The 12,701-nt window shown below is 35.6% G+C and overlaps 1 protein-coding gene across 3 annotated transcripts; it reads right to left on the bottom strand.

Annotated features, from left to right (window-relative positions):
* Positions 1-11,329, bottom strand: LOC105157608 (coatomer subunit beta'-1). 3 transcript variants are annotated; one of them, XR_002286765.1, is made up of 26 exons: positions 11,129-11,329; positions 10,824-10,844; positions 10,677-10,738; positions 10,173-10,227; positions 9,357-9,393; positions 8,918-9,243; positions 8,704-8,835; positions 8,470-8,618; positions 7,456-7,524; positions 6,929-7,079; positions 6,791-6,856; positions 5,768-5,956; positions 5,253-5,393; positions 5,080-5,154; positions 4,814-4,990; positions 4,639-4,730; positions 4,347-4,463; positions 3,586-3,700; positions 3,347-3,418; positions 2,881-3,077; positions 2,704-2,797; positions 2,458-2,564; positions 2,044-2,170; positions 1,571-1,738; positions 983-1,048; positions 1-315 (listed from the first exon to the last, which is right to left on the bottom strand). XR_002286765.1 is itself a non-coding variant. In XM_011074022.2 (26 exons), the coding sequence occupies exons 1-25, from the start codon at positions 11,129-11,131 to the stop codon at positions 1,029-1,031; spliced, it is 2,721 nt and encodes a 906-aa protein (XP_011072324.1). In that variant the 5' UTR covers positions 11,132-11,329; the 3' UTR covers positions 1-315; positions 983-1,028. The 3 variants fall into 3 exon arrangements, 1 of the variants encoding a protein (XP_011072324.1); XR_002286764.1 differs by having other exon boundaries at positions 1,536-1,738; positions 11,129-11,328; XM_011074022.2 differs by having other exon boundaries at positions 1,612-1,738.

The following is a 12,701-nucleotide window of genomic DNA, read 5'->3' on the forward strand; positions in this document are numbered from 1 at the left end:
TGGAGATTAAGAGAACAGCATATTGATATAACAAAATTCAGAGGACCATGATAGTCAATCAACCCATACAAATTTCTGAAAAGTAGCTATTATGTATCTACACTTCTCACCGACGGCATATGAAGCTTTAAACGGAAAATTGGTATAAAAGAATGTGTAATAAGAGAACTAATGCCGCAGCTAACTAATAATGGTAACTCGAAAGTCTACAATGTGTGCGCCCCCAACGACAAAAAATCAATGCGCTTATCACCCCACTGGCAGAAAGACACCTCTGGTCCCCGGAACGCGTCTTGCAGGCAACTTCTAGTGTACCTGGCACAAGAAAACTTAGTTGTCATAACCATGAGGGGGCATGGAAACAGAAGAATTTTCACTATACTGAAAAGCACGGGAGTTATGTATTATCAAAGAAGGTTTCGTGGTCAACCAATGAGCAGGAGGAAATACTCGCCAATGACAATCAAGGAACACAGACATTGTGATCAAACTCGTGCCAGGTGGAGAACAAACCTATCTTTCAAAACTTGTGCATAATGCAATAACAAGGTCACCATAATTTCAAGGATGCGCCTTCATTACGAAATTATTTCTCGGCACAAGCTTGAGGCTCAGCAAATAAATCTCTTAGTCAAGTTCGTTCTTCAACTTTATAAAAAAGAGTATGGTTTACTAGAGATTTGATAACTGAAGCATACATTTCAAGATCATGCAATTATGACAAGCTTTTAAACATGGAAGCAAATCATTTTCAATTGCAATCACATCCTAATGCACAAAGCTAGAATGTACATAGCAATTGCAAATGCAGACAAGAAACTCTTAGCACCAGAGGTCCACACAAATGACGAATTTCAGATTACATCGTAGGAGACAAGGATAATTAATGACATATAACCATGCTGTAGAGATTTCAAAATCAGTACATGGCAATCGGCCATCACAGGAAATGTACATTTCAGGCAAACATTCCAACTCTTACCGTGAGAAAAATAGTTGACAGCTGGAACCGTTTGCCTTGAGTGGACTCAGTTACTTGGCGTAAGCACTGCCAACAGCAGTAAGCGGGAGAAGAAAGAAATAAGGTTCCATCAATACGGGGTTAGTAACTGCTAATCAACAGTAATGCATAACGAGAAAAATTAATAAGGAAGATCTATGAAAAATAAGAGTGATTCAATATTATATAAATTTGTTCAGGTCATATGCCATAATATATATTCTTTTAAACTTTACTTAATCCAGTGGAGAAGAATCAAGAAACTTTACAATGAACGGAAGTGCTTGAGATGTTATTATAACTAGTCAGTGATGCATCAGTAAAAAAAGATTTTAATCTCCATTGAATGTGCCAAACTCGTTTAAAATTAAATAATTCCTAGTGCAAGTTAATTTAACTTAATCCTAAAATTCAAACGGGCATTAGATGACAAGATGCAGCAAAAGCTAGACAATTACAAATTAGTAACACAAAAAGTTTTCAAATCTGAAAAAATTGGGAGTCAACAAGCAACTAAAGAAAATCAATTAATCACCAGCTACAAAACTAGGAATATGACACTGGCCCAACCAATTGCTTTTAGGCTGACGGTTTTCCTTCATTATTCGTACCCCACTGTTCCTCAGCCTCATTGCCATTAACAAGTACGGCTCCATCTGTTGAATCAGCATCCACAACAATAGCCTCTTCTTGAGTGCCATCAGGCCCCTCTTGCACTTCACCGTTTGGTTCTCCACCCTAAAACAAAGTTAGGAAATGAAACAAAAGCAAACAAGCTTAGCGGATAAACTTAGCATAATACCTAGGTTAAGATCTGGATCATTACATCTTGGGATACTGAAATCCATGACACTAAATAGATATTATAATATAATGCATGATGCAACTTCTGCAGTTTCAACTTTCCACATCTGGCAACTTCCAGTATACATACACACATACATAAAAAGAAAAGTCGCCCGAAAAACTTATGCAGACATATGTCAAAATATGCTGCCAAAAAGGGATGGAGAATCCAGCAAGAAGGAAAGTAACACCCCTACCTCATAATCCAAGCCTCCATTTTCCAGGGTTTCTTCTTCTATTTGCATGTTTCTAAAAGCTTCAACAAGACTGGCGGTTGATCTATCAGCATGTTGCACATATTCAGCAGCAGGAAGATAGTTACCCCTATGCAAATGGATAACAAGTTATCTTGGCTCTTTAGATGCCCAAACTTCGAACATTTCACACAACATACTAAATTAAGCACCGCAAGTTTTAGAAATATACAAGGGAAAAGGGACACACCGCAAAACAGGCTAAAGTCAAGATAAATAACATAACCACCTTCAAATGAATTTACATCTTTTACATATTCCAAGATCGGAATAGCAATAGGAATCATTTACCCAACACCATTAATTTTCCCTTGTATGCTTGATTAATAACAAGTGGAGGAAATAAAGCTGAAATACCTTGTCCCAGCCGCTTTAGCTTCAACAGCAAGTGCAACTTGCCATTCATCAAACAGATTTGGATATTCTTCTGGATCAGCAAGAGATTCTGCTGCTTTCGGATTAATCTGCAAATTATATCCAAATCAGATCAAACAAGAAGAAACAACTCAGTAACCTCCAGATACATTCAACTTTTTAGTTCCTCCTGTTTGGGCTTAAATATCATAAATGGATAAAAACTCGAACATGGATATTAAAGATAACCTTATTGAGGTCTTTTCTCCAAAGAGCAACAATTTCTGACACCTTACTTGGAAGGTAAGACCGAGCCATAAACGCAGCTTCAGGTATCCGGTTGCTGCAACGCCAGGTTTATTATGCATACAAAAAGAAATAAAAAAAAATGGTACACCAACCAGATACAGTGATGAAAAGCTTTACCTGTCAATTAATAGCTGAAGGCAGTCCTCCAATTTTCCCAACATAAACAGACAAAGGAATGCAACATTGTTTTTCCCATGCTCTTTGGCAAGAGATGCAAGTTCAGTAATTCCTTCAGCATTGCCTAAAGAAGAATAGAGTAGCAACAAACCACTCAGGTCATTTGCTTGCTTCAAACACTTCTCTGCCATCTCCAACTGAAATGCAAAACAGAACCATAAATTTCTAACCGATAAAAAAAAAAGCACACATCTAATCAAAATTGACAAACAAGGGGGGTGGGGGTGGGGGGGGATTCAATAATTATTTTCTTCAACATATTTATAGAGGTTTTTATAGAAAAAGGTGCATTATCTGTATATATTTGTGTAAGAAACAGTCAAACCATTTGAACATCAGTCTAGAATCTTTAAAGAAGTAAATACTAATGCATGTTCAGCTCAGTGCGCAATAATCAAGAGAATACCATTCCAGCAGACATGGCTAATTCGCCCAATTGTTTCCATTTAGACTCACTCTGTGCAACCATGGCAATTTCCTGCAGAAAAAGCACTTGTAAGAAACACATATTTCAGGAGCACAAAACATCAGTACAGCAGATGAGGGAGAACCCTCCAAAGAACATCATGGAAACAAATTGGAATTGCTCCAGAAAAATATTCGTTTAATCTATAATATCCCAACCAAACAATTCAGCAGGTTTACCTTTGCAATCTCCAGCTTGCCTAGCTGGATGGCCAGCTCAAATCTGTAGTCGGGATCTGTAGCAACTTCAAGTGCATCTTCTACCATTCCTCGTGATTCCAAGAAACGGGCCACACTATTCACCAAACAAACTTTATAACCCAAGCCAAGACAAATAAATGGTTCTAGGAATTTATGCATCAGAATCAGATAGGACAAGAAAATGTCAAAGTGATCATGGGATGGCATATTCAGAAATCAACTTCCTTCAGATACAGGTTTTTTACTTCATATATTTTTTTGGCAAGGAACTAGGATTTGTCCATATAGTATCATCAAGCTAGAGATGAAGCAAGTACTGTTCATTAAGGAAGAATTCTAAGATATATTTTGCAGCATAAGCTTATACATTAGAAATCGAAATACTGTTCTTCACAAATAAAGTATCCTCGATTTACGCAGAACATGGAGTCTTGGGCTTGCCGCTTATGTTGATAAAGCAAAGATAAGCATACATATAAAATATAATATGCTCTTCCATGTAAGAACAACAGAGCAAGCAAAAACATATTAGAATAAGATCAATGTCAGCTATAATGATGATTAAATTAGGATTATAATTGACAACTCTAATTGGCTGAACAAAAATCAGGCCAATCCATGGCGTAACTGCATATATAAATTGATTTAGCAGCATAAGTCATTTGGGACTATCATGCATACATGGCAGCGAGAACAAGACGCAAAATTAGAATTCAAGTATGAAGTTAAAGATGCTACACCTGTTATGATGCTCCTTCGGAATTGATGGTAAGACCTCACTTGCCCTTCCGAGATCACCACGCATTACAAGAGTCTTATACTCAATCAAGGTGAGAAGCAAAGTGTAACCCATAACACTGTGAAGATGATACAGATATACATATGAGCAGTTGCAGAACCAAGCAAGGACCTCTTCCTCACATGAAGAGGAAGGACAGTCAACTTCACATGTGCTTCACTAATCAAAGATAAAAAATAACAAATGATAGTCACAGTGGCTGCTGCCACTGATATCTTGACTGAATGACTTACTTAAATTCTTTGTCAATCAGATAAACACGACTCTGATTAGCAAGATATCCAAGTAGGTACATGGGCCGGTCTAAATGGAACATTGTTGTCACCTAAAAATAAAATAAAAGAATCACATAAAGATGTATCGTCTCACATTCTGGAAGTAATACAGCCATGAGAGCAGTAACCATACCTCACCACCTACGCAGTAGTTAAGTCTCCAAGATGAGTTATTGTAAATGAAACAATCCCCCACCCAAATTCCAGTCCGTACACGTTCATTAATTTCATAAAGAAGGTCAAAAGCATCTTCTACGCCTTGTTCATCTACTGATCTCCCACTATCCAGATGGGCAGAAACTACATCACGCTGCAAGATGTAAAAGCCAATTCAATTACCAAATCCCCAGAAAGAATTTGCATGCAAATTCATAAGACCAGGATGAGTAGTATGCTTACATTATACTTAAGTATGTAGAACGATGAATCACTGGCAATGGCCACCAAATCACCACTGTCAGCCCAGTACAGATTCTGAAATATATCACCGTAAAACAGACAAAATAGGGATCAGGATCCATACGAACAGTTGTAACATGCACAATAGATATTTTAACCAGTAACTTTCTTACTTTGACATTGACATCAATTCTCCGTATTAACCTGCACTCAGCCCAATCATAGAAACAAATAAAATCATTTGAGCACATTGCCAATAAACTGCCGCCATAGATGTGCTCTGCGGAAAATGTGGGACGGATGCTTTTCTTTTCCTGAAAGCAAACATCACTCTAGATATTATCCTAGTAGATGCAGTAAGAACTTAGTATGGATTTAAGGTTCCAATGGTAAATGCATGCACATCAATCTTGTTCAATGAGAATCATGCATGAACAGTTAAGTAACTCATGTCAGGTCCACAACATTATTCAGAAAGGACATGCGGGAAAGCTGCACAACCACCACAAAACTTTGCATCACAGTGTTGTTAAATGCAGTAGGAATCAAGTTGGATTTGAATTTAAAACCTATGAAAAAAAGAGGCAAAAAGAGGGCAACCAGAAAAGCAAAGAAATTTTTCTAGCTTAAATTAAATCTCACTAGAACGAGGCCCAATTAAGCAGATCCATAAGAGACGACAACCAACCAGGAAATTTTTACTGAAGATCTTGATCTTTGATGTACTTTCCCTAACAGCATATTCTCCCTCCGTTGACCATACAAATTCCAAAGCTGAACCAAATGACCTGTTTCTCCATGCCAAAGCCGTGTATATAATGTACTCACCATCTCCGCACACAACAACAAACCTACCGTTGGGGTTGTGCTTTAAGCTCTGCAAACAAAAAAAGTAAGATATAAAAGTTAATACAAAGTCAATGCAGAGCAGCAAACAATCAGCAGAGATGAATTTAATTTAATCCTTCAAGAAGCACCACGAGGATGATCAAAGAGACATCTCTCTCCTAATTTTCTTTTCATTCAAAATCTTTCAAAGATCCTCTAGCACATTAGTCATAAAATATATGAAAACAATTAATGAGAAAGAGGAGGAGAAAGAAGAAAAGCTTCATCTTTAACTCCGCAGTCTTGATTGTGCTCTCTTATACAATTTTACACTTACCAATTCTTATATACAAGTCAAACACCATTAGAACTCTTTGAAAACCAACAAGAATGGAGAAGAATATGTTTGAGATGGAGAACATAGATATAGTCACCCTAAAACTCTCGTTTAGTGCATGATGTGTTAAGAACTTGACCATTTCATCCCTAAAGTATATTTTAATCCTTAACGTGTTAAGAACTAGACATCCAAAAAAAAAAAGATTTACAAGGTATGTAATGAACATGAACACTTCAGATTAAAGTGTTAAAAAGGATACAGAATTTTTTAGTAGAACATTGTCAAAGAAATTGGATAAACATCTCGTGCGAGGAAGCATCTCTAGTAGCTTGAATGCTCCCAAATCTATTTCACATTATAACCAAGACCTTCCAGCAGGCCGCAAAGGCAGCTAAGCTAAAAGGTTTCAAAATATCAAACCAAAGTCTACAAGATAGCATCGTAATAACTTGGGCAGTTAAGAACACCTAGACATAAAATGGAAATACCTTTTCAATCCTGCAAAATAATCACATAAATACAATGAAACTAAGGAAAAATAACCTGTGGATAAAGGTCACAGGTACCCAATTCCTTAACAGCCAAAGGCAATCTCTCTCCATCAGAGACCTGAGGAAAAATGTAAAGTAATTTCAGAGAATTGGCTTTGCAACTAATTAATTTAGTCTCGGCAATTTATACCTCATAATCTGCTCCGACACTCTTAATGTTGACCGTCTGAATTTCATTATGCTTAGCCCAAATGATTTTCCCACTGTTGTCCATACTAGCAATAGGTACCTCTCGACCAAGCTTTACCATGATGGTTCCTTCATCATAACCAATTACAACCCTGCACGTTAAATCAATCAAATGAAGTTCAGTCCCAAAATAAAAGAGAAATGCATATGTGAATGCTAAAATTCTCTAGTTTGATTCTCTAATATTCCCCAAAATAATCTCATCATGTAAAAGCTCGAGTAGAGCCAATATCAAACCTATAGGCTATAGCCAGCTTCTTGAACACTGAGCTGGACATTTACTTGTAGAGTTTACACACTGCTAAAAAATTCACATTATAATATCTGGGCAAGATGTAACTCGGGACATTCAGACCCCTATAATTCTAAACAGCATGAGCAGACTGAGAGCTAGCCTCGAGACCCCAACTTCAAATAAATGAAAGAATCCCTCAACCAGCACATGAGATCAACTGCAAATAAACTTACCGTCTTGAACCTTTCATGTAACCAAGTGCCCAAACTCTTTCAAGGCCATAATTCAATGTGTTCTCAAGTCTGCAAGATGATGACATAACTGGTCAGAAGTCATATAGATGGGCAAGCAATTGACCTAAAATCTTATGTGAGGAAGATGAAGAAAAATACCAATATAGTGAGACACACAGAGACACAAGTATATAAATTAACGGAGACTAATTTGGTACGAATCAAGGTAATTACAAATAGTCATAGATTATAAAGTATGTATATTCATTATAGGCTCATCGATCTCAATATTGAGTGATATGTAGGAATGATGACCTAAGTTGAAGGTATCACAGGTCTATCAGACATTTTAAATATAAGTTTAGCAAGAAGTGGCACAAAATTTATAGGAAACCAAATCCCGGAAGTATTCACACTTGAGAAGACTATTCCCGCTAAACAAACAAACGTTGATGAAGAAAAACACGATTCTCAATAGCTCAACTTTAGCATGAGAGAGTTGCGAATATGAATTTGAAAATTAAAGATATGTTAACCATGTTACTTGATGGAACAGGAAATGAGTTTGGGCAAGCAGCATAATTGAAGAACCAGGCCACCTTGTAGTAGGGGTGTTCACAGTTCATTTAAACCGGCCGAACACAGTTTTTTCCATCACCGTTCGGTGTCCGAACCGGAAACCGATTTATATATATTATTAATTACATTATATAAAATACATTATTATATATTATATCATATTATATTATATAGATGATTTGAATTTTGAATTGTATTTCTAAACATTCTTTTCATTATACATTTTATTTTTTAGGTTTTGATATTTTGGTACATGTATTTTTGGATAAAATTGAAAAAATACTAAAATTATTTATATATTTTTTTCCGAACCCAGTTCGGTTTAAACCGAACCGATACTGTTCGGGTCGATTTTCAGTTTTTAAAAATGGCGAACCATTCGGTTCAGTTGGGTTAACCGAACTAAACACCGCTACCTTGTAGCACAAAATTTACCTATAAGTGGTGGCATGCCATATGCGGACTGTACCATCCTCAGAACCTGTTATGATAATGGGAAGTTCAGGATGGAAACAAACTGCAGATACATTGTGTGTGTGGCCTTCTAGTGTCTGGATACAGCTCTTTGTCTGATAATCCCAAACCTATTTCACAAGTTCTCCAGATAATATTAGATTTTGTTCATAGAAACTCATGAAACCAGAAGAAGCGACGCAAACAAGGGACAACCTTAGCAGTATGATCATCAGAACCAGTGATTAAATAAGGTTTATCACCACCAACAAAGTAATCTACACAGTTGACTCCTTTCAGGTGGGCATCTAGGGTAAAGTTTGGGTCAGGGGAGCCAAGATTCCAAATCTACAAAAGGAAACGTATAAAGATCACATCAAGTTAATTAAAAGACCTAGTAAAATTCACCTACAAACCATTACAGGCATACCTTGATAGAACGATCAAGTGATGCACTGGCAAAAGTATTAGTATCTTTAGGATTAAATGTCACTTGCATCACGTAATGGGAATGACCCTCAAATATTTGAGTGCACGCCCATCCCTTTTCCCAATCCCAGAGCTTTATGAGCATGTCATCGGAGGATGACAACACATATGGAAGAGTGGGATGAACGGCCACACACCTAATATAATCTGTATGGGCCTCAAATACTTTGACCTTATCCATTGTATTGTAATTGTACACACGCATGAACATGTCATCAGAACCAGCAACCACCCACTGCTTCCGTGCTATGAACTTAGCAGATCTAACTGCGAGATTACATGGTAGGAATTAGCATTAAGATGATCCAGACCAAGATAATAAAGATTACTGAAACATTTATTTACCAACTCGAGAAATGCAAATAATCCAAATCACGCACCTGGTAGTTCTGTGACCTCAAAAGATTTAACCATTGTCTGTAGCACCACAAATCAAGCTTTAGAATGTAATTCCAGGCAAGGAAAATCAACTACAGAAAGGGTTATTACAAGAAAAGCAGAGTAGACTTCACATCTCTATTCAAATCAATAAAATGTTTTATTATTCAGACTTTCCGTAATACAAAGTAAGGATGCTAAAAATGTTCAAGGAAAATTGGCACACAAAAGACTCGCCTCCAAAAGTTCCGAGCTGCCAGATTATAGGATCAAAGTCCATCTTAAGGATTTACACACCCAAACACTCACTCAACAAGAGGACATGGGCAAGGATTTAGACATCGAAAACATACCTAAATCCAAAGAAGTGCTAGATGTAATATCATTCAATATAACATGGCACTTTTGCTCCGTTCCAGGAACTATAACTTAAGGAGCTTATGAGTGGTACTATGAGTAGCTTCCATAAAATGTACTCATATAATGAGATATAATTAATATAAATGAGGAATAAAACGGGTTCTTGAAAGTTCCTAAAAGGAAAGTACTTTGACAAAAGCTAGATGTCAATGAAACTATAATAGGTAACAAAATTAACATCCTTATTACAACATTAAACCTATTTACAACTCAATCCCATCAAAGTAGCTGAATTTTCATTGCTAGAAATTATAGAATTGCCATCATTAGTCTTCTAACCCGTCAAAAAATAAAGCTTACAGACTTACACAAACACCCTAAAAAGACCATGTCATCGCATATGATCAATTTATCAAACTTCTTTGATGACTAAAATACTCGTGTCAGCTGCATTATACCTGGGTCTGATAGTTCCAGATGCAAACAGTCCCCGTATACAAACTTGCCAATATCCTGTGAGAGCACCATGCATCATGGAATCAATAGATTTTCCAGATATATAAACAAGGGGAAAAGGCATTCAAAGCTGTAATTCTTCTCCCACATATAAGCAAGCTTGCCAACATCCAAGATATACATGTAAATGCAAACAAGGAACAGAAGCAGAAAATAGCTTAGATTAAGTAAACTGAAAATTATATCAAACTCCTAAACTGGATTTTATAACCTGATTGCAAAAAGCGTCTGAGCACTTGAAAATATATATGAACAGAACTTGTAAAATATCTAAATCATTGAGTATGAGAAATAAGCACAAAGAAATTGTTTTCTCTTCTGCATTTTTTTTTTTTTTTAAATTGACGAGGTAGCATTTCCCAGCTGCTGATATAAAATGCAAAATGCAACAAGTGAAGAACGAGAAAGAAAAAAAGGCACATTGATTGATTGCATCGAAAACATACCATGGCTCTGTAGGATGTAGATCCACAGATTTTACTCTTTCTGATCTTTGCGCAAGTTTCCTCTGATGTAATACATCAAAAGGTTAGCATCCAGCAATCACTCAGTCACACATCAAAACGAATTTTTCAATTTAAAAGATTTCGCACCTTGATTTCTAGTCTGAGCGGCTGCAACACAGCAGCAGAAGAATTCAACACCAAAAACAAAAAAACCGAAAAAATTGAGTCAGTAAACAATAACAGTAGCTTCAGATCTCAATCAACCCGCACCCAATCCAAACAAATAACAAAATCAACAGTAAAATCCAAAGCAATCAAACAGCCGAACCTCCCACCATTTACCAAACAAAAATATCCAAACACGAAATTAACTCCAAATTCCTAGAAGATATACAGATCCGATACCCAACCCAACATCACATTCCCAAAAACACAGAAGCAAAACGACTCACCATCTTTTACAGTAAGTTGTGCAATTCGAGGAACCCAAGAGATCCGAGTGTAAGGTGGAAGAGTGAATGAATCAAGAAAACACGCACTCGAATGCTGAGATCAAGAGAGAGAAAGAGCGCGTATTAATATGTGAATTGTAGTGAGAGAAAGTCGAGATTTTGCGCTCATATGAGAGCAATAGTGGCAAAATTTCAACCAAGGCGATGAACCTTATTTACCTTTGTATTTTTTATTTTATTTATAATTAAAAATCATCCCTTTTTTAATATTATCGGAATTTTAATTTTCTTTTGGCTCATTTTTATTTCTTTAACTCTCCTTCTTTTTCTGAAATATTCTCTTTTTTTTAATTTCCTTCTCTATAAATACAGTCAAAAATATATTTTTCTCCATTATTTATGTTACTGAAAATAAATTATCTAAAATAATAATTAATATATTACTGTATTTGAATAGGCTTTCAAGTCATTATAAAATTTAAATCCTTCAACACATAATTTGAAATCTCAAGTAAGGAAAAAGGGTTTTGTAAAAGTAATGTAAAGAAAATATATGGCCCATAAACTTTGGGCCACCTCCAACAGTTCTCCTAAAAGGCCTAGGCCCAGAATTTGGATTCAGTCCTTTATTGGGCCTTAACCCGTTCAATATTATCTTATGTTATGTTTGGACAGATGAATTGAGAGTTTGGTATTTCAAAGGAATATGATACATCTTGTCCGGCCCATATCCCAGGCCCAATGAATAAAGGATGGGAAAATTGTATGTAAAAGTAAAAGAAAAGCTCTATTTTACGTTCTATAAGTTAATTCTTTTGTGATTTTGTCTCATTATTTTTGTACTCGTCACATTCTGTATAATCGTTTGGTTTAAGTGAGAGGAAAAGGGAAGTGGAAGGGGAAGGGAGGGGAAAGAATAAAGCTTTCCTTCAGGTTGCTTGCTACGATTGAAAAGGAAGTAGATCTCAAATACTTCCCTAACCCTTTGTTTAGTACCAGAAAAATAGATTCAGAAAAATAATAATTTTTGTAATTTTACTAAATAACCTTTTTTTTTATTTTGTATTTAAAAATAAATAAATTAATATTATACAGATATAATTTTAGTATATCAAAAATTTAAGAACCTTATTAATAAAAAGATTTATCGAATAAGAATAAGAATATTTTTTATTAATAAAAATATTCATCAAAATGAGTATTGTTCATATATTTTAAACTGTTTAATTTAAATAAAATAAAAATTACTAACAATATTTTCAACTAATGAATTCGAGTTCAAACATAACTGTCTTTGTTGATACCAAAACAACTTTGGAGAAAAATTATACATATAGATATATATAGGTAATAGAGTAAATAAAAATAAAAACTTACGTTTTTGCGTTTTTGACCTTATACTTCCACTTTTCAGCCTAATTTTGAACGAAAACATAATTAGACTCCGAATGAATTTTATATACATCGAATTTTACTTTACCCACATCTCTTCCTCCTAACCAAACACCAATAATCTCTTATACATTTATTTTTACTTCCAATTCTCTTATATTCTTACTTCTCACCTAACCAA

The sequence above is a fragment of the Sesamum indicum genome, linkage group LG3, assembly GCF_000512975.1.
Source record: "Sesamum indicum cultivar Zhongzhi No. 13 linkage group LG3, S_indicum_v1.0, whole genome shotgun sequence".
NCBI classification, from domain to species: Eukaryota; Viridiplantae; Streptophyta; class Magnoliopsida; order Lamiales; family Pedaliaceae; genus Sesamum; species Sesamum indicum.

What these genes read in the sequence shown, in the direction of transcription:
- LOC105157608 (XM_011074022.2), bottom strand. An exon ending in GTGTCGGAGCAGATTATGAG is followed by an intron (nt 6,857 to 6,928) that starts GTATAAATTGCC and finishes ATTTTTCCTCAG; the next exon opens with GTCTCTGATGGAGAGAGATT. An exon ending in GCTAAAGCGGCTGGGACAAG is followed by an intron (nt 2,171 to 2,457) that starts GTATTTCAGCTT and finishes CCATTTGCATAG; the next exon opens with GGGTAACTATCTTCCTGCTG.